The sequence below is a fragment of the Danio rerio genome, chromosome 2 (genome assembly GCF_049306965.1).
Source record: "Danio rerio strain Tuebingen ecotype United States chromosome 2, GRCz12tu, whole genome shotgun sequence".
Taxonomy (NCBI): Eukaryota; Metazoa; Chordata; class Actinopteri; order Cypriniformes; family Danionidae; genus Danio; species Danio rerio.
The window spans coordinates 35,748,701-35,771,493 of NC_133177.1; the positions used below are offsets into that span (position 1 = coordinate 35,748,701).

Below are 22,793 nucleotides of genomic sequence, written 5' to 3' on the forward strand. Positions count from 1 at the left end.
GAGGCTCTGATTGGTCAGCAAACACAATGTGCTGTGATTTGCGGATCAGCTCCACGTCACCAGGATAAGCATTGTGCACCTACAAGCAAACGCTTTTGTGATTTGTAAATACTGTCAGTCTAAGTAGCCGTATCAGTTTGTGCCTGAATCAGACAGAAAATGAAGAGGACACAGCTGAGCCTCAGCCTGCTCTCTAAAATAAAATCTGACAAGTGTCTTTCACATATATTCAGAATAAGCATGTGTAAGTAATACAAAACGTTCACATATAATAATAATAATAATAATTCCTTACATTTATATAGCGCTTTTCTGGGCACTCAAAGCACTTTACACAATGGGGGGGATCTCCTCCTCCACCACCAATGTGCAGCATCCACCTGGATGACGCGACGGCAGCCATTTTGCGCCAGACCGCACACCACACACCAGCTGATTTGTGGAGAGGAGACAGTGATGAAGCCAATTGAATATGGGGATGTTTAGGAGGCCATGATGTACAGAGGCCAGTGGGCAGATTTGGCCAGGATGCCGGGGTTAAACCCCTACTCTTTTCGAAGGACATCCTGGGATTTTTAACGACCACAGAGAGTCAGGACCTTGGTTTAACGTCTCATCCGAAAGACGGCACTCACTGAGCAGTATAGCATCCCCGTCACTAAACTGGGGCATTAGGACCCACACAGACCGCAGGTTGGGCGCCCCATGCTGGCCTTACTAACACCACTTCCGGCAGCAACCCAGCTTTCCCATGTGGTATCTTTTGGGACATATCTTTTGGGAGTTTGTTATTTGAGATGTAAAACCCAGGAAAAGCGGCTGCAGAGAGAGACACTGCAGCGCTGCTAAAAATTGTGGCTGTTTACAGGGGTTTGACGAATACATAAGAATTTGTAGCTAAATTGTTGGTGGTGCCAAACACCCCGCACCGTACTTGCAACAGCATACTGTTAACGCTAGAAACTCTGCTTGTAAGAGATCAATTTTAACAAATAAAAGTTAAGTAAAAATAAAACAAATAAAACTCACAGGTTATGGCTCACAATCCACAGCTTTGTCTATTATGGTTGGAGCAGCTCCTTTGAAAAGTTTTTAGCCGAATCCAGCACTGAACTGGGAGAGATTCTTAAAGCTGTCCTTTGTCAAATGCTAGCTATATATATATATATATTTATAATTCAGTGGAATATAACTCAAATTAAATTGTAAGCACTTCTCTCTTTGTGTCGTGTCCTTTGGAAGCCCAAATACAGAAACAGAAAAAGCTCTGTTGAAATAGCAGTGTTTTTAGCGATGGCATTTTTAGCTTTCTCTGCTATAACATTATAGCGCCTCTGGCCACACCCCTTTGCTGCACGGGGTCTATGCTCTTGGTGAATGTGTGTAACCTGTGTAGTCCCCAAACTTTGTTCGCTGTAGGCTTTGCTAAGCTAACTCTGCAAATCTAATATCTCCGTTTGCATCATACTTTGAGTGTATTACATTTAGAGAAAGTGTATTACATTTAGAGATGTTGTTTATGTTCTACATTACACATAAACTAAAGTTTAAAATATGATATCGTTGTGGACCACCCCATTAAGTTGTATATTTAAACATATCTATGTTTTTATTTTATGCTTTAACTGAATTACATTTAACCAGTTTATATTTGTCCATGTCTGGTGCCATAAACATGAATCCTAGTGATGGGCCTGTTCATCCATCAATGTTATTTTATTTTTATGTTGTAATACAATATATTATTTACAAATGTTAGTAATCCAAGCGAAATAATATTTTGCAATAATTTCTTGCTTTTTAATATTGAAATTTAATAAAGAATATTTAAATGTTAATATTTTTGCAAGTAATGAAAAAAGTAGCTTCTTTATTTCTCAGCTTTATTTCAACTATTAACTACTGATTTCACTAGCACTGGTGCATTTATTAAAAATATGATATAATAATTTATAATATAAACTTTCTGTGATTAGTCAATTTGTTTTTAACAATAAATGATAAAGCAATTTGTCTTAAATAAATCTAAATAGTATCCATACTAATCTATATACGGGAAACCTGTGTGAAAACAGTAATTGTGAAAACAGTAACATTTCCATTTGAGGACGTATGCAGTGTGGAAATAAATTCTTAAGTTTTAAAAGAAATTAAAGCCATTTCACGATTCTCTTGGTGAGTATTTTAGTAGCTAAATCTTAGCAAGTTAGTAAGGTAACAGCTTTGAGAAAAAAAAAAATTGCTGGAGTACATTGTTCACTGCCTCTACTGCAAACACATCATTTAGACTGAAGACCAATCAAAAAATAATGTGCCTGCAGGTGAGAATATTTTGAGTTTTAACAGACAACCGACGCCATACCTTAACACTAAGACAAGTTACAGCTCATTCTTCCTCTACAGAGTGTCCTTTTTGCTCTGCCCTCCCTCCCTTAAGTGTATTTAAATGGTGAGCATCAGTCTCTCACTCTGCCTGCACTCTCTGCTCGGCTCAGAATCTCACCCATAACTCTTTACCATGTCTCTGTCCATTTCAATGGCCTCCTCCAGGATGTCTGGTGGATATGGAGGTTTCGGTGCGGGTGGTGGAGCAAGGCTGGGTCTCGGGCTGGGGGGTGGTGCCAGTTTAGGTAGAGGTCTTGGTTTAGGGGGAGGACTTGGATATGGTGCAGGTGGAGGTTTTGGACTTGGCCTTGGTGGAGGTGCAGGGGCAGGTGCGGGATTGGCACTGGGTGGTGGTGGTGGTGGTGCACTGGTTGCCAGTCCTGCATTTGCTATGGGTCGTGCTGTTGCTGCTGGAGGAGTCGGTGGAAGCTCTGCATTCGCTGCTGGTCCTGCAACCGCTGCTGTAGCCCCCATCCTTTCCAGAGCGGCTGAAAAGCACACACTGTCTGGGCTGAATGACCGCTTTTCCACATACATGGCCAAAGTGAGGGCGCTCCAGCAGGAGAACGCAGCTCTGGAGGCCAAACTGTCCCAGCTAACCGGGGGGGCAGATGTGTCTCCAGAATCCTCAGTGGCTGCAACGGTGGAGTACGAGGCTCAGCTGAGCGAATATCGCAGCACCCTGGAAACTCTCACCATCGACACTGTCAAACTAGAGATTGAGCTGGACAACGTCAGGGGAACTGCTCATGAGCTGAAGGCTAAGTGAGTGGTTTCTTTTTATTATTAAATCTGATTGTTTTCTTTTTTTTTAGCAATAATTCTTGTGGAAATGTTTCAATATGATAATGAAAGTTAGCTGAAACACTTGAAAAATACAAATAGTTTTTTGTTCTGATTTTCACTAAGGCTTGACTTTGAGCAAGGAGTGAAGTTTCAGCTTGAGTCTGATATCGCTGCCATGAAAAAGGTGAGCAGGATGACATTTAGTCACAGTATAAATATCGAATCAGTACTTTTAGTAAATAAAATGCTATATGTTGTTTGTGGTTTTCTGTTTCCTTTTTCAGGACATTGAACTGGCTTCTGATCTAAGAATTGACCTGGATGCTAAATACTCTAGCTTGAAAGATGAGCTGGACTATGTGAGCAAAACACAAGAACAGGTACAGAATTAGACAAAAATCTCTCTACTGCACGCATTATGATAGATCTTTGAAATATTTGACTGTTTTTCTAGAAAGGCTAACCTTGAAGTGAAGGGATTTATTTTGTAAGGTACTTTATGATATGTTGCCATATGTCAACAACGTCCAAATTTGAATCTAACTTTGAAATTTCAAATTTTCCTAATTAATAATTTAGTTGTTTGTTTTGATTTACTTGGTGTTGCAATATTATAAGCTTTAACACAGAACTTACAAATTACACCTTAAACATACTTTCCAACAACTTTTATTCCAACAGTTTTTATTTATTCCATTATTTTTTGCAGAATATTATCGAAAACAAACATAATATTGTATTATCATGCATATAACATCAAGGAGGTATAAATATTTCCTCCAGTTAATATTATAACAAATAAATAATTCTCCAGATGCATTTAAATAATGTAGCTACTAGCTAACAATGTTGATATATTATACTATATACTATACTATGCCTGTCTTATCTGCTTCTAAGCAATCTTACCGGAACTGTCTCCATCACTGCTCTTATTAAAGGTCCAATCTACATTATCCTCATGGTCAGTAAAACCCATCTCATCACAACTTACATCTGCAGGAAGAGCCAGTTCTATCCATTTGTTCTTTTACTTAAAACATGGTGGTCTTCACTAATACACTGTTCCCTGTATTTATATCTAATCCAAAGTATTGCCATTAAAATTTGAAATTATCCATACTGCAAATCCCATTAACATTAAATCCCATTTGGCAACACATACATTTGATCGATTTATAAAAAACTAATTTGATAAAAACTTTTTTGAGTTGTGAATATGTCATCTTAACTTACTGGAGGTTATGTCTCAGATTATTTTGTGTATCTCAGTGTATCTGAGTCAAATATCGTGTCACAGAAATGCACTGCAAGTCATGTGACTTCACCAAAGCACATCATTGGCTAAACCAGGGGTGCCAAAACTTGATCCTGGAGGGCCGGTGTCTTGTATTGTTTAACTCCAACTTCCTTCAACACAACTGCCTGGAAGTTTTTGTATACATAGAAAGAGCTTGATTAGTTGGTTCTGGTGTGTTTAATTGGGGGTTGGGCACCCCTGGGCTAAACTAAGGCCCTCTCTTTCCAACAAAAAAAAAATTGAATATTGGTCTTAAAGAAACAGTGGCAGGGAAATGAACATAAATATCATGTTTTCATATGGCAACACCATGCAGGGTTAAACACATATATTGTTAATATAAAATAATATAAAATTTCTATTTGAATATTTTAAACACATAATTCTTCAGACATCTTTTAATATGCCAATTTATTCAGTTTTAAAAAGAGTTTTTTTTTTTTTTTTTTTGCTTAGGGTGATTTTTTTTAGCTTAGTTCACCCAAAAATCCCTCACCATTTACTCAACCTCAAATTGTTCTAAACATTTATGCATTTCTTTCTTCTCTTGAACACAAAACAAGATATTCTAAAGAATGTGGCAATTGACAGCCTAAATAAAAACAAAAGATACTACGGTAGTCAGTGGCTGGAGGTTTTTTCCAACATTGTTTAAAATAAATCCCCTTGTGTTCAACTGAAGAAACTCAAACATGTTTTTAAAAAGTGGAGAAAGACTAAATATTGACAGAGTGAACTATCCTTTTAGCTTCCATAAAAAAATATTTGTGGCTGTATTTTTCTTACTTATTTTTGTGACTTTGTTTTGTCTATCACTGTAGGAACTATCATCTCTGCAGTCTAAACTGGGCACATCAACAATGGACACTTCAGTTTCAATGATTGAAGTAGACACCGGGAAGTCCTTTGACATTGCTACAGCACTCAACAAGATGCGAATGGAATATGAGAAAACTGTACAGCAAAACAGAGAGGAGGCAGAGGCATATTACAAACTCAAGGTCTGCAAACATGAAACACTCAGTGTCTAAACACTTTAATAATTCCTGCATTCCAAACTAACAGATCCTATACTGTCTACTTATGACTGCAGATGGATGAGATGCAGACGGTCACGGCCAAAAACACAGAGGCTGTGTCGTTGACTAAAGCAGAGATCACATCAGCCAGGAAAGAGCTGCAGACACTGAGTTTAGAGCTTCAAGGGCTTGCAGCTGCAGTAAGTGTTGGCCTTATGAAATGAATTAAGAGATTAATGTGTGATACTTAAATGAACTGCCATTTAATGAGTGTTCAGAAGACTTTAAGCAGTGTTCAGATGGTAATGGTGCTCAAGAGTTGTAAGTCTCGAGAGAAACCATATTGTCAGCAGTGTGAAATGCTTCAGTGCAGATTCTCAGGCATACAATCAACACTTCTGAATAAATCACAGCTGTCTGAGACAGGAAGCAGATGACATAGGAAGTGGTTTATTGATCTCAGCCGTTTCATATCGACACTAAAAGCCCCAATGCCACAAGAAGTAGTTTTGCTGCTGCAAAAGAATCAGTTTCCCAAAACAACTTGGGCACTTCAAGTGTTTGACATCATTTACAATAAATTAAATGTGTCTGAGAAGATGAGATAGAATAATGCTGAAAAGTTAGGTGAATTTTTGGATGCTCATTTTGAAGCTGCAATCTTGTCCTGTAAAAAGAATATAAGACGATTCTGAACAAAACAAAATGAAAATAAAACACTAGGGCATTAAGCAGAAAGGTAACTATAACAGTTATTCTAATTCTACCAGAAGAGCAGAGTCTATGAAATTAATGACACATAACTAATAATAATATAACAATTCAATTACATTTATATAGTGCTTTTCTGGACACTCAAAGCACAGAGAGCCAGGACCTCGGTTTAACGTCTAATCCGAAAGATGGCACTCACTGAACAGTATAGAATTCCAACACAATCTCACGGCAATTCGTAACTTTTTGATTTAGTGGCTAATTCGTATGAATTTGTATGATCTAATTCGTACAATTTAGTACGATTTGCTCATCCCCCAATGACGGTTGGGTTTAGGGGTGGGGTTAGGTGCCACACCTCCTTTTTAAAATCATACAATTTCGTACGACTGAACTCGTACGAATTAATACGAATTAGTCACTAAACTGGCAAAACGTAAAATACTTACATTTTCTCGTGAGATCAGGGTGATAGTTCCCATCAATATACTGGATCATAAGGACTCGCACAAATTGCATATTTAGCACCCCCTGCTGGTCTCACTTAATTAGAATCTCTTTTAACTCTTATTCAACTAATGAACTCTGCTTTAAGGAGTTTGAGCATTTAAGCAACCAACCAAAAATCTTCTTGCAGTGTGTTCACAATTGCCAGGCTTCTGGTGCGATTGCTTAGCTAATGTGGTTTATTTGAAAAGGCATTCATTGAATAAGCCATCCTAACCTTCATGCGGTCTAAACAAAAAAACAACAACAACAACAACAAAAAAAGCTGAATTGAAATAAATTCTGATGCTGTTTTCAGCATCCATTTATCACTACTTCCCTAAATATACTTATCTTAACCTAAAAAAGGCTACCCTTGCTATAGGCCAAATTTCTAAGCCCTGAACCCTCTTCCAACAACTTGCAAAATATGCATCGTTTATTTTATTTTTGGCTTAGCCCCTTTATTAATCTGGGACCGCCACAGTGGAATGAACCGCCAACTTATCCAGCATATTTTTTATGCAGCGGATGCCCTTCCAGCTGCAACCAATCACTTGGAAAAATCCATAAACACTCATTCACACACATACACTACAGACAATTTAGCCTACCCATTTCACTTATACCACATGTCTGTGGGCTGTGGGGGAAACTGGAGCACCCAGAGAAAACCTACACGAACACGGGGAGAACAAGCAATCTTCACAGAGATATGCCAACTAACCCAGCTGAGGCTCGAATCAGCGGCCTTCTTCCTGTAAGGCTAACGTGCTTCCCATTGCGCCACCATTTTTACTCTATTTATAATATGTAAGTCTGTGCTTATTTTGTAAACGAATAATTCCTGGAACAAAACCAGGAAATAAAAGTTACCGTGACCAACATCCACAATTTCTGTTTTCCCGAAACATGACTTCATTAAACGGTGATAATGCAAAAAAAAAGAGCATCACATTTCTGAACGGTCCTTAATAGATAATAAAAACATGTAGCTACAAACATAAATTGTATGAACAATCGATTTATGAACAAACAATTTAGTTCACTTCACTATTATGTTCCAAATGAAAAAAATAATTAAATGATTCACTCAGTCTAATCTTTAAGTTTCTTTTTATTCAAATCAGTCTAATCTTTAAGAAGAGCTCACAGTTCACAGTTCACAGCTCACAGACTTCTTCTGTCATGTTTTCTGCCTGACTTGAGATCAATTTGCTTCTGTCTCCTGCTATCCTGATCCATTTACGCAGTTTCATCTTTTCAAGATCTCTTTTAATCAGGTTCATTATCAGATTTACTCGTGGTTTTAAAAATGAAATGTGTGACTGCCTCTTTGCCATTATGAAAATACAGATATTATTTAGCTAGGCCACTATGCTATTATTTATTTTTACTGCTCACTGCACGCGAAACAATTACCGACCAATGAGAGTGATTTTAAATATAAGAAAGCTGATTGGCTGACAATATTGTCGATGGCTAATAGTTAAACATGACTTTTGCTTTAACTTGTGCATGGTGACTACTGCCATGTTATGTGTGTGTGTGTGTGTTTTCTCTCTCTTTTTTTTCTCTCTCTCTCTCTCATACACACACACACACACACACACACATAGGTATTCACCACGCACAAGTTAATGCCGGATCCATTAAAATAAATACCCGAAAGCAAAAACACAAATATCTAACATTTTCCAAAACAGGAACCGGCAAGATCCGGCTGAAATTAAGCACTGTTGTATTTGTGAACTTATGAAATAACATTGAAGGATCACATTAGCCTAGCAAAAACATTGTTCTTGATGTTCAGTAAGTTCCGTCACAAAATACTCATCGTACAAAACATTTCAAGAGACTTAACATTTAATCAGATAAACTGACATATCAACACTAAGCGAAATAAGACTGAATGTATCATTTTCTTTTTTTCGTACGGATCAAGCAAACTAAGAAAACCAACTATAAGTGCAGTTTCACTGTGAATTGTTGTGGATGCTTATATGGTTATCATCATATTTACAGTATTCTTTGTTGATGTAAAATGTTTTAACCCCTGAAATGTAACATACCATGACATATTCTGTAGAAATATAAAGCTAGCCAAAAAGAAAAAACAAATGTGTTTACCTTTTTAGAGCATGAGTCTGGAGCAGAGTTTAGCAGAAGCCCAGGCACAGTCCAGTGTTGGAGTTGCTGAGTACCAGGCACAGATCGCTAGCCTCACATCAGCAATAGAGGTGGCTAAAGCTGACCTTCACAAACAGATCCTGGCCTACCAGGAGCTGCTAGACATCAAACTCGCCCTGGATGTAGAGATCTCCACCTACAGGAAACTTCTGGAAGGAGACGACTTCAAGTAAATATCTTAATCCTATAAATGGTTAACATAGTCAGAAAAATATTTTAATTCAATATTTTCTGTTTGAGGAAAAGTGTCTACCTTAAATCAAGTTTTTCCACCATTTTTCCATCATAATTAACATTTTGCCCAAACCAGTTTTGAAATAGTTTATTTTACTAAATGTAATGGTTTGTGGCAAGACATTATAGTATTACAAAATGCTTTCACACTAAGGCAACTTTTTTATAGTTCCTATACTAGGGTTGATATAAATATGTCCAAGTTTATGGACAAAGTTGGTGTTTTGAAAGAATTAACCCAGCAATTGCTTTTTATCCACATTTGACCCCAAATTGGGTTGAAAAAAAAAACAGCTATTTAAAGTGTAGAACCATTACATGTAGTAGTACACACTTTTAGGCATGCTTACAACAAAGGAACATGGAATGATTTTAGGTTTGGGGGAATTTAAATAGCTCCTACTTCAGAGCTGGGTCTAATCCAGCACAATTATCTCAGCCTCAATAATATGTAGCATTACAGGTTGTCAAAGCTAATTTTTGCTTAGTATTATCTTTATTTGTCCAAAACACAATGAAAACACAAAACTAATCAAGGCACTCTTTATCCTCCAGTTGTCGACTTTCTTGAATTCATTATTTGATACCACATACCTACCAGCATACATCACTTCAAAGTTTCTAAAAATGGAGTGAAGGCAATCAGAAAAAATTATCTGGGTGAAATCGGTTCTGTTTCTGGTTGCTAGTTTCTAGAACTACCTAGTGTGAAAATCCTTACAGTTTATAATTAGTAGGAAAGTGTTATCACTACACAGCAGAAAACCGCTAAAAGCTACAGCTGACTAAAGTTGACAGAAATGTCAATTTTGACTACATTTAAACAAGTTGGGGTGATGAAAATAAAATAATTGTTATTAGATTTGCATTGTTTGCAACATTCTTTTCAGTTTTACTTTATGACTTTCAGGATGCCCGAGTTTACAGAGACATCCTACACTTTTTCAGGTGAGAACCACTTTTGTATGTTTCTTTTTCTTTGACTGCCAGAAAACCAAAAGCTGGTGGCAGTTTAACAACTGCGAGAAAGCAAAACAGCAAGTGTGTCAGGGACAGACAAAAGGGAGATTCCTGACAACCAGGGAAAGCTTCTGTGGTTAGACGGTTTTATCTTATTGAGTGTTTGCTTGGTAACTGTTAAACACAAAACTGTTTTATATTTCTAAATGTGCATTTACATGACAGTTCAAACCAGTGGTGCTTTCTAGTACAGGTATGAGTGTTCATTTTGTGATGAAGACGACAGAGGAAGAAGTCCCTATTAACTAAGATAGCAGAGAAGTAGATGAGCAAACTTCACATTTCTCTCATCATTTACATACTCCTATGTCATTCCAAACCTGTATGATGCTCTTTCTTCTGTATACCAGAAACGGAAACCTTTTGTGTGATGAAACGAGTCAAATTTACGTCAATATCACTGATAATGATTCACTGATAATCTCATTCAGTCAGACTTGGTTTAGTCTGATATGTGGACATTTTAAATTGTTGAAATGGATCTGATACATTAAAAAAATTATTTAAAAGATACACCCATCGGTCACTTTATTAGGTACACCTGTCAAACTGCTCATTAACGCAATTTTCTAATCAGCCTGCTGCAGTTCAAAGCAAGCATCAGAATGGGGAAAAAAGCTGATTTAAGTGACTTTGAAAGTGGCATGGATGGTGCCAGATGGGCTGGTCTGAGTATTTCAGAAACTGCTGATCTATTAGGATTTTCACGCACAACCATCTTTAGGGTTTACAGAGAATGGTCCGAAAAAGAGAAAATGTCCAGTGAGCGGCAGTTCTGTGGAGGCAAATATCTTGTTGATGCCAGAGGTCAGAGGAGAATGGCCAGACTTGTTTGAGCTGATAGAAAGGCAACAGTAACTCAAATAACCACTCGTTACAACTGAGGTATGCAGAAGAGCATCTCTGAACACACAACACATCAAACCTTGAGGCAGATGAACTACAGCAGAAGAAGACCACACCGGCTGCCACTCCTGTCAGCTAAGAGCTGGAAACTGAGTCTACAATTCACCAAGGCTCACCAAAATTGGACAATAGAATATTGGAAAAACGTTGCCTTATTGATCTGGTTGCGACGTTCAGATGGTAGGGTTGGAGTTTGGCACAAACAACATGAAACCATGGGTCCATCCAGCCTTGTATCAACGGTTCAGGCTGCTGGTGGTGTAATGTTGTAGGGGATATTTTCTTGGCACACTTTGGGCTCATTAGTACCAATTGAGCATTGTGTCAACGCCACAGCCTACCTGAGTATTGTTGCTGACCATGTACATGCCTTTATGACCACAGTATACAATTATTCTGATGGCTACTTCCAGCAGGATAACACACCATGTCATAAAGCGTGTATGGCCTCCACAGTCACCAGATCTCAATCCAATAGAGCACCTTTGGGATGTGGTGGAATGGGAGATTTGCATCATAGATGTACCGCTGACAAATCTGCAGCAACTGCAGATATCATGTCAATATGGACCAAAATCTCAAAAAAATATTTCCAGTACCTTGTTGAATCTATGGCACAAATCTATGGATTACAGCAGTTCTGAAGCAAATAACGCAAAAACAACCAATTTACACTTTTTAGTGAAATATAGTTGTCCTATATGATAAAACTATTTGCGTTGTGAAACACACCTCAAACAAACATAATTATATTTAACTATTGCAATAAATGGCATATTGTTTATTAGTTTAAAAAAAGGAAATTAAAAAAGCAATATCACCAGGGTCCATTCTTCGTACCTTGCTTAAATGATCTAAGATGATCTAGGATGATCTTCAAACAAGTTTGTGAAGGACTGATCTATCAATCCTCGAAATCATGATCAGCAATGAATAATTATGAATAATGAATGATTATTCCTTTAAAAAAAAAAAAAGTTGAATATTGTGCATGTCTGTTATTCTACACAAATTGTACTAAAGCTGGTACCTTAAAATAGTACGCGTTTGTATCTAAAAAGTCCATAATAATAAACGTTTTCTTAGACCCCTTTGGGGAGAGAACCCTCCGTGACACATCCAACACGGTACTAGTAAGGTGTGCCTAATAAAGTGGCCGGTGAGTGTATATTCATGGCTGAAATTTTCAGCCTGAGAGTCCCAGCCCTTATTTACTTTAGTTATACTGAAATAGGTGAAGAAATTCTTCAATTTGTAACTTATGTTTTCCACAGAAGAAAGAAAGTCATGAGGTGTTTCTAAAAACATTTTTAAGGTAAACAAATGGTGGGTTTTTTTTGTTGTTGAAATATCCTTTTGAAAAATCCTAAATCTATAAAAAGATAATTTACATAACAAAGTGGTTAGGATCATCATTCCATTTTCCCTTTCCCCACACAAGATGAAGTCATGCACTTGTTGACTTCTGGCTTTCACTAGTACAGCAAAAGTGGACATTTGTGGTTTTATGAAGAAAACATTGTGTTATTTGCATGTATTAATGCATGTAGCATGAGAGGATGAACTAGAGTTTTGATAATAGGCCTTTTTATTGAAAAGAAAAGTCCTGGGGCATGGGGAAGGGGGGGCCCTTTCTCATCTGCACTTTTCCATCCATGTAGGGAGGGCTTTGCCCCACACCAGCACTCCCCAGGACTCCCCCCATAGCCCTGCCCCAAAGGACACACAAACTAGATACATCCTAACAGGCAAGTTTCCTGCTAGCATGCAAGGCCAGTGTAGGACAAAAAAACTGCTTCAGGTTTATGAATGTTTATGCACGTCGTCATATTTTGTCCATTTTTTTTCTCTGTTTATGACTTTGTCTTATTTATTTCTCCAACAGCGGGTCAAATAAAGGTCAAAGAAATCATTACAGGTATGTGAGCCATCGTTTTCACTATCTGATTTGAAGTGAACTTATTTGTGCAGTACTTGCGTTTGGCATGTGATCGGTCAACTACGCCAGCATGTGACTTCCCTCATTTTTCCAACAGAGACATCAGTTATCTCTGATGCAGATGATACTGAATCCTCCTAAACTCTGGGAAAAATCAAGTCAGTGCAGTCTTGATGAATGCAAAGCCCCAGCCCAAACGTGAAAAGTCAAGTCCCATCCACTGTTTCTCCAATAAAGCTGCATTGTGACGACATTTTGTATGTTTGATTTTTCTCAATCAGTGTATGTTATGCTATGGTTTTCAGTGTATTTGACAGTAGTACTGCTTAGCCAGGCTGATTGTAGAAGGTCTATTGAAGCTTTCATTAGTCAAGAACCAACCACAGGTTTTGTTTATGCTTGGGGCTATGAAAATGTGCTCAACATCCATAGAGTAAAATCATTCGGGATCATTGTGTTTTGTCATTAAATGTTCACATATAGTTCATCCTGATAATTGCTCATTGTGTCAGGTGTAAATATGCTGGCTTTTTTTTTATAAGGGTTGGGCATCACAAATAATTTGTTTTCATTCATTCATTTTCCTTCGGCTTAGTCCCTTATTTATCAGGGACCACAGTGGAATGAACCACCAACTATTCCAGCATATGTTTTACACAGCAGATACTCTTCCATCCACAACCGAGTACTGGGAAATACACATGTAGTCTCACATTCACAGAGACTCATACACAATTTATCCTCTCCAATTCACTTATATCACGTCTTTGGACAGTGGGGAAACCGGAGCATCTGGAGGAAACCTGAGGATTGCATGCAAACTCCACACAGAAATGCCAACTGGTCCAGCCAGGACTTGAACCAGCGACTAGCTAACCAATAAGCCACCATACCGCTGATTAGTTTTCAGTTCAATTTAATTGGTCTTCATTTCTATAGCGCAGTTTGCAATGTCGATTGTGTCCAAGTGGTTTGTGAAGGAATTTAAAAATATCTCCTGGAAATCCTATGGAATTTAACAAATTAGTTTATTCCTTTGATATGCTAAAAGTATTTTTGCAATTTAAGTATCCTATGAGAAGAACATTTAGCCATTTATTGGTAATTGTGTAATTTGATGTTGAGACTATAGGGTGACAAATATTCTTTTTATGTATTTTTTTATTCTGTGTATATTCTAAATACTTAAATTAAACTTAATTTACATTCCAAAAATTAGTCAAATACATGGTACTTATTGGTACTCATGAAAATAGTCAAAATAAAAATGTCAAAGCTTTTGTGTCACATTTCCAAACATTTGCATTTATGCCCAAGCATTTGAGATGGATGTGAGGTTTTGCAAGAGAATACAAAGCTTAGTGAAGCAATAGTTTTCGTGGTTTTGTTTTCTTGGGAGAACACATTATCTTTGATTTTTTTTTAAACACGATTTTTATGTCAAACATTTTCTTATAACCTGCTAGCAGCTAGTTCACAATTAAAGAGAAATCATAACGATAAACTAGAAATCTATATGAAGGTATGCTTAAAAGCTTAAAGTTGCTTTATGTAAGTTTTTGACTATTCTAAAGCACAAAAATACCATAGTATGTTTGCAGATATTTAAGAAACATGCAAAACTTGTTTATTTAAAAACACAATGCTCAAATACGATATTCTGCTTTGAAAATGGTGCAGTCTGTGCCAGAATGCTGTCTTTGTTTTGGTTCTTTTAACCTGCCCAATGCCAGTTTACCCAGTTACACTTCAGCATCTCGGATTGCTTTGATAGAAAAAAAAACCTCATATTTTATTTATTCATTCATTCTTTCTGTCATTTATTAATTCAGAATGGCTCTCAAAGCATGCGTCCGTGACCGAAATGCAACCTCCGGTGGACAGTAGCAGACTTCGAAATAAGATGCAAATTCAGAGTTCCACATGAGGTTATTAATTATAAAATAACAAATATTACGAACGTAAACTTGAGGTGAGCAGGTTACATTGTAACTCTGTGTCCTAACAACATGCTATTTGCAGTGATAAGCATTTTGGCTGTTTAGACCACACGTAGCATGACAGAAATTTAAATACATTCAGAAGCACAGAATATGCATTCACTTACGAAATTGTAAGGTTTATTATCTAATTAATACATATTAAACCCTTTTTAACATTAATAAATGTACATGTTGAATCACTGAGATGTGTTGGTTTTGATTCACAGTTTTAAAGTTCAATTTCAATTTTCAAAACCAGATTTGAGGTGAACTATCTGCTGCTGCTTTCAGTAGTATGACAATAAATGTCATGTAAAATGTCATTCAAACTCACATTATTAGCATTTAATACTGAATAAAGCACATGAGGTGTACCTGAGGTGATCATTGTCAGTTTTCTGGTTGTTCAGCTGCAAGAAATAGAAGCCATTTTTAATATATCAATTTCAGGTGTTGGTTAGGATAAAAAAATTTCTGGAAAATATTCCTTCTGACACATGCTGATGCTTAAATTTAGACCACGATTTAAATCAGCCTTTATAGGCTCGACCATCAGACTTGCTCCTGTTGGTCGTCAATCTGGCAACCTGCGCTTGCATTTGTTTAGATCCAGGATTGTAATACCTAGTTCAACCACTGGGTGTCAAACTTACATACTGCACCTTTGAGCAAGAACTGAATTTTTAAAATGCTCTTCGATGTGTAAATGCTAGATACTGCAAAGAAACAAGAACACAGAGTCAAACGTGTCCAATACATGTAACAATGCAAAAGCTGTGCAGTGGATTGCAAAAAGAAAAGCACCATTGCAGTGTCCGGTCAACCTGAGTTTGCTACATGTTCTTTGATTATTTTTAAACATATATCTTGAAAAATGCTAATTTTCCCTAGTTCGCCCATTTAAGACTATAGAATACACAAGACTTGTCACTTGTATAGTTTTGAATGGGAAAAAGGGTAACAGTCAATATGGTGAATGAAGCCCCTCCTTCTAGTACAGGAGCCAATCAGCAATCACTATACACTGAGGATTCTGTGGGGGAGAGGCACAGCGCAGATGTAAGTTTCAGCAAATTTTGTGTGATTCGAATGTTTAGAAATGAAACTAAAGAGACAGTTGTTGTTTACTTTTATTGCTGATTCCTAATACGAAATTCAATCGTAAGCTTGGCAAACAATTTTGGAGAATATGATGTTTCCCCATTCAAACAGAATGCTCGAGCATACTGCCCGAGAGGTGTTTCAAAGATAGCCGCTAGTGAAATGACTTGCCCAAATGGACTTTGTCAACCATGCAAACATGTAATCAAAATTGCACACCCTCCGGTGGTTTACAACCTTTTTTTTCCTTATAGCCAATGGTTACCAGTTTACAACCTTTTTCAAAATATATGTTGTTGTGTTTATTAGAAGAAAGAAACTCAGACACAAACAAGTGAGTAAATGACAACAAAATTTAAATTTTTGGGTGAACTATCCCTTTTACTTGGCAATACAATTAGTAAGTATGTCCCAAATGCTTCCTAAAAGCTCCCAGAAGTACATATTTTTTGTGTATTTGTTTCAGTTAATCATATATATATATATATATATATATATATATATATATATATATATATATATATATATATATATATATATATATATATATATATATATATATATATATATATTAATGTTGCAAACTAATGAATAATGTTTCATAATTTAAACACATGCATATACATGCATATACTCACAGTTAGCGAACACAACTGGCTGTCTTAGGATAAAAATAAATTGAAATACTGAAATTTTCATTTCATTCCACTTCTTGAAAGCAACAGTTGTTGTTGTTAGAAGACCACGCAGCTCTGACAAAAATTGAGGAAGTCACGCTATGTGAAATCACGCTTATCATGTCATTTGTTTTTCTTGCTTTTTTTTTATTTTAATTTTCCTCTTTACCACTGTGATGCCACAAAGCTCATGACACTTTTCAAAACATCATGTGACTTGAAAGGGCATAATGGATGCGTAGGCCTTAAACAAACAAACCCAAACCGAGGAACAGCTCAACTCAACCTTACTTAGTAAAGCATCTAAACAAACTTGCAAGCTAGCATCTGCCTAACAACCTGAAATCTTGCCTCTTAAAATTTATCACAACATAGTATTAAACACATTTTCTGGTTTCAGCAAAGTATAAACGTGAAATAATAAACGCCTCACACCTAAAGTAAAAGTTATGAGGGGGAGTTTGAGAGATGCGATTATCTGTGCTTTGTTCCTCTATATAGCCTTGTGGTCTCAGCATGTCGTGCAAAAGCTCACCGCAGAATGTTCTCACTATAGAAGGTACTAAATGACAACTGTTTGTCCTCATCTTTGAGTGCGAGCCGTTGCTATGTAGGTTTTGCAGCTTTGTCATGCAAACTTGCATATAGCAGGGGCACCACCGAAAACTGCACTGATTTAAAACTAGACATAGATTGCATCAGCTGTTTGCTTTACACATTAAAAACATCTACGCTTTATAACGGTTTCTAACAGCATTTGAAAGTCTTTAAAGCAAGGGATACATAAAAGGTAGCTATATTTTTAACACTGAATGCATTTTAAAGGCACAGGCAATCCTCCTCAACGGCTTAACCAATCACAGCTCAATGCACAATTTGAGGAAGGCTTAAAACTCAGACACATGAATATGTGTGTGCTTGACCTGGTCACAGAAAACTGTACAGAAAGAGGAACGGTTTATGGTTAGCTTGCGTAAACGCCACCAAAAGAGGCCACTGGTTATAATTTTAGAGATAAAATGTGAACACCCAGTCATCCTTCACCTCTTCTGATATGCAGTATACAGTGTTTGCCTTATTACACCTGTTATCCATTAATTTGAATGCTTATATCTAACAAATTTTCACGCAGAATGACAAAACAACCTTTAGTCTTGTAACTGTAAACATGAACGGAAATAAATAATAAGATGAGTTTATGCATTGAGCAATCAATATTACATTCTGCAATTTTTGCAACAGTTCCTACGCATCTTAAGAAGCCATCTAAAGGCTACCATTTAAGTCTTTGCTGAGCTTTACTTGAATGTAAATAAAAAGGAGATTGTTTTTGTCGTGTGTCTGACATGTGACAAAAAGGAAATGGCTCCTTTACAACAGGATATGTCTTAATGACTCATAATTATCAGTGCAACAAATGTCTGTAGAGACAATATTAATGGTAAACAGGAAGTCTGGGACTCAAACATTCACACTTGAGCAAGAAACCATGGTAGAAGACATGAAGTGAAAAACACTTGCGCAAATGTTGATTAAAGCCATTAGCTATGATAATATGTAAAGGTTATAAGGGTCAGAAGTTTGTATGTGTCAATAGTAATGTGCAAAAATATCGCTGTGGAGGTCATTGCGATAATTCTTCGATTAACATATGACCAATGTTTTCCTTTTGCTGATGAAAAAAAAAAAAATCTGGATCCTGTCACGTCATTGGCAATGTGACTGACCACATCTGACAAACAAACCGTGAAAAAGGGAAGCTAATGATACAGTTACAAGTCCTTCCTTATTCTTTTTTTGCCAGTCATAGAAAATAGACTGAAGATTGTAGTATAGCCAAACTAAAATTCTAATAATAATAGTAATTTTTTTAAATAATTATTTTTATTGGGGTTTTCACCTTTATTGATAGGACAGTGGAGATTTACAGACAGGAAAGAATAGGGAGCAGAGAGAGGGGAAGGATCGGCAAAAGACCTCGAGCCGGGAATTGAACTCGGGTCGCAGCAAGCACCTGAATGCTATATGTCAACACACTAACCACTTGGCTATTGGCATCAACCTAAAAATAATTTTAATAATAACCCTTGCAGGTGTATAGAGGCAAGCTGGAGCTATGTTCTGCAGGACACCAGCCCAGCCAAACTAAGTTTGGGCACCCCTGGAATACTTAGATAGGGTATAAATGCAATTGTTCGCTTCAGAGAAGCTGGTTAAGCTTTTTGCCTTTTCTGTTGACTAGCGTGACTGTAAAACACATCTGACTGCTGTGCGTGTGATCATGCAGAAAAAGATAAAGATGGTGTAAAGATATCAGCATCCAATGTTCACACACTGTGAACTGAGTTAGCAGGTGTAGAGGATATATTGTTTCTGAGGCATAGTGAAAAGTAACCAAACAGTTCTCTAATTTTAGTTGTATAATGTATAAAACGAACTTATTTCAGATCTGTCAGTTGGGTTAGGTGATTAGGAAGGGAGGGGAAAAGTGTGAAAAGAGTTCATGCTTCTCGTGCGTCACTGTGGTTTACCCTTAAAAGCTTCTGCAAAACAGACGTTTACCAGACGGCGGCAAAGCATTGTGAAAGTGATCATAGAGATCGAGAGGACGACAGACAGCAGCTCATCTGCATTACCAACACATTTTTTTCTCAAACAAAGAAAAGTAAGTATTAACTTTACCTCTACATATGTTTAAATTCCTTGACAATTACAAATGTTTAGAGCACATAATGAAACAAACTGCTAAAATTTACTTTCATATGAACAGCAAATTCAAATTTTGTATGATTTATGTGTTTGTGACTTATGAATATTTGTAAAAATAAGATTGAATGTACTTCAGTGTGATGAAAATGAAGTATTTATATGTATTTGTATTTTTTTTATTTAAGAACTGAGAGGATCCATGATGAATGTAACCGAGCTTATAACCTCACTCACTCCTCAAACATCAGAATATGTAAGTGATTAAGAATATTTATACTAATTTAATTCTGAATGCTCTCTGTGTATGTTTTTACTAATGTTATATGTGCAATATAAAGTTTAACAAGATTAAAGCAAAGTAATCCTCTTCCTTTTTTAGGAGGAATATGGTGACTTCTCCACAACGAGTGATTATGGTGATACTGATGATGGGTTCTGTCCCAAATCAAAGGTTCGAGAGTTTCGAATGTACTACGAGCCTATGCTCTATTGGATGATTGTGATTCTGGGAGCCATTGGTAACACTCTGGTGGTCTGGATATACACACACTTCAAAAACCGTCTGAAGGCCATGACGGATGTTTATCTACTGAACCTGGCTTTAGCAGACCTGTTCTTCCTTTGCACTCTTCCCTTCTGGGCTGCTGATTCCATCTACGGCTGGGCCTTTGGTTCGGGGCTCTGCAAAGTTGTTTCTGCTGTCTACAAAATCAACTTCTTCAGCAGCATGTTTCTGCTCACCTGCATCAGCGTTGACCGCTATATAGTGATTGTCCAGACTACCAAGGCGCAGAACTCCAAGAGAAGTCGTCTCCTGTACAGTAAGCTCATCTGTGTGTTAGTCTGGCTGCTGGCAGCCCTGATGTCCATTCCAGAGTGTCTATTCGCTCGATCCAAAGAAGACGATGAGAGCAATACCTTTTGCACCATGGTCTACTGGAACAATGAAAATAATCGTACTAAAATACTGGTCCTTGCTCTCCAGATATGCATGGGCTTCTGCATTCCTCTAGTAGTGATGATCTTCTGCTATACCAACATCATCCGCACCTTGCTCAAGACAAGAAACTTCCAGAAGCACAAGGCACTTCGGGTTATTCTGGCAGTTGTGGCTGTGTTTGTCCTCTCTCAGCTTCCGTACAATGGCATGTTGGTATTTGAAGCCACTCAGGCAGCCAATATGACCGTCACAAACTGCACTGAGTCCATACGCTTTGACATCGCTGGCCAAGTAATGAAGAGTATCGCTTACATGCACAGCTGCCTAAACCCTTTTCTTTATGCTTTTGTGGGAGTGCGTTTCCGAAAAGATGTTATTCGAATTTTCCAAAACATAGGCTGTGTTTCAAACCTCAAAAACTCCAAGCTTGCTGGAATCCCTCACCGCTCCTCTGTTATGTCGGACACAGACACCACCAATGCACTCTCATTGTAAACAGTGTGAAAACACAGACTCGCTATGCTAAAGCTTCTGCTTGGCTGCAGGTGTTTTGAAGTTTCAAAACAAAAGATTGAGGTTCTATAAGTGAACTTTGTATGCTTGAATACTCGCCGACTGGCAGTGAAGTAACCTGCTGACCACAATGAAATGGCTGCAATGTTTAATATTGCATAATAAGAGTTCTCTCTCTGTTTGACTGAGCCATTGATATGAATGTCAAATACTGATCAAATCATGCGTACTGTATGAACAGTATGAACAGTGTTGTGGCAGGGAGAGTGTGTGGTTACTGATTTTCCAACTTATCTGTAACAATATTATCCATATTTTGTTCAGCATTAATATTTTCAGTTTATCTAAATGTTGTGTCGCACTCATTCATCATGTACAGCACTGAATATTGTCGTTACTATGTGTTTTTACAATGTTATTTTCATCTTATTGCTGCAAATTTTAACTGTGAGTATTATATTTGTGTTTAAAGCCAGTTGTATACATTCAGGGTTTTTCTCTTGTGTTTTCACATCATTCCAAATACACAATGTTTATAAATATTTGCTGCTCATTTTGTACATTAAAAATAAAATATATTAAATATAAAATGTCAATAACACTTTAGTTTCTCTCTTATTTCCTTTCTCTCATTCAAACATGCCCATTATTTCTATCATTCATTGATAGTTAAAAGGTAGAAAGACAGTACCACTAACAATACATCTTTGCCCTTATTCATACACTCTTGCATTCACACACTATGGCCAATTTCCTTCGGCTTATTCCCTTTATTCATCAGGGGTCGTCAAAGCGGAATGAACCGCCAACTTATCCAGCATATGTTTTACACAGAGTACGCCCTTCCAGCTGCAACCCAGTACTGGGAAACATCCATATACACTCATTCACACACTTACACTATGACCAATTTATGACTGTGGAAACCCATGCGAACACAGGGAGAACATGCAAACTCCACACAGAAAAGCCAACTGACACATCCGGGACTCGAATCAGTGACCTTCTTGCTGTGAGGTGACAGTGCTAACCACTGAGCCACCATGTCACCTCTTCGTCCTTATTTACCCCTAAATATAAGCTACTGTGTACCTTCGAGGGTACTCTACCACTGAAAACCTATAATTTCACACCTTTCTGATAGAGTAAGATGTTCAAATTGTCATTTGAATCTGGCAGACTGCCACCAGTGTCTAGTGGCTTGAACCGTTAAGGTTATGACGCACAATGTCTGTCTGGTGTACTCACTGTGGGTCTTGTGGGAAGACACAGGCGCACTCACTAGTAAACAGACACGTGTTTGCACAAACATCATTCACAAGCGCTTTGAAAATCACCACACAGCTGGCTCAAAAAGTACCCTGAATTCAACGGACCATAGGACAGGACATAAACTAACTTTCATTATTAACAAATTAACAAGAACTTTTACTGTTTACTTTATTTTTTTTATTTATCCATTTATACATAAATGTCCCTCTGACTTTTTGTGTTGTTATATGTGCATGCATGTATGTATGTATGCATGCATGTAAGTATGCATGCATGTATGCGTGTATGTTTGTTTGTATGTATGTGTGTATGTATGCATGTATGCGTGTATGTATGTATGTGTGTATGCATGCATGTATGTTTGCGTGTATGTATGTGTGTATGTATGCATGTATGTATGTATGTATACTGGCATGTATGTATGTACGTATGTATATGCATGCATGTATGCTTGCATGTATGCATGTATGTATGCATACATGTATGTATGCTTGCATGTATGTGTGCATGTATTTATGTGTGTATGTATGCTTGTATGTATGTATGTATGTATGTATGTATACTTGTATGTATGTATGTACTTGTATGTTTTTTTTATGTTCTTTTATATTTGTTATTGC

At 37.2% G+C, this 22,793-nt stretch overlaps 2 protein-coding genes across 4 annotated transcripts in view; both read left to right on the forward strand.

Annotated features, from left to right (window-relative positions):
• ccr9a (chemokine (C-C motif) receptor 9a) overlaps positions 1-21,500 on the forward strand; it is a 164,256-nt gene extending 142,756 nt beyond the window's left edge. The window contains 3 exon segments of one of the 2 annotated variants that reach the window (NM_001244716.1): positions 19,313-19,404; positions 19,634-19,701; positions 19,828-21,497. In NM_001244716.1, coding sequence (NP_001231645.1) covers positions 19,648-19,701; positions 19,828-20,883 — 1,110 coding nt within the window. In that variant the 5' untranslated portion in view covers positions 19,313-19,404; positions 19,634-19,647 and the 3' untranslated portion in view covers positions 20,884-21,497. 2 annotated transcript variants of the gene reach the window in all.
• Positions 2,467-13,231, forward strand: zgc:136930. Of its 2 annotated transcripts, XM_021480887.2 has the most exons (10): positions 2,472-3,150; positions 3,295-3,355; positions 3,456-3,551; positions 5,293-5,472; positions 5,565-5,690; positions 8,829-9,049; positions 10,025-10,062; positions 12,702-12,788; positions 12,926-12,958; positions 13,077-13,230. In XM_021480887.2, the coding sequence occupies exons 1-10, from the start codon at positions 2,519-2,521 to the stop codon at positions 13,118-13,120; spliced, it is 1,518 nt and encodes a 505-aa protein (XP_021336562.1). In that variant the 5' UTR covers positions 2,472-2,518; the 3' UTR covers positions 13,121-13,230. The 2 variants fall into 2 exon arrangements, with proteins under 2 accessions (NP_001034908.1, XP_021336562.1); NM_001039819.2 differs by lacking the exon at positions 12,702-12,788 and having other exon boundaries at positions 2,467-3,150; positions 13,077-13,231.
• Positions 21,501-22,793: the final 1,293 nt, after the last annotated feature.

Coding starts and splice junctions, on each gene's coding strand:
- zgc:136930 (XM_021480887.2), top strand. CDS start 2,519: ATGTCTCTGTCCATTTCAATGGCCTCCTCCAGGATGTCTGGTGGATAT. Junction 5,473..5,564: donor AGGCATATTACAAACTCAAG/GTCTGCAAACAT, acceptor TTATGACTGCAG/ATGGATGAGATGCAGACGGT. Junction 9,050..10,024: donor CTGGAAGGAGACGACTTCAA/GTAAATATCTTA, acceptor TATGACTTTCAG/GATGCCCGAGTTTACAGAGA.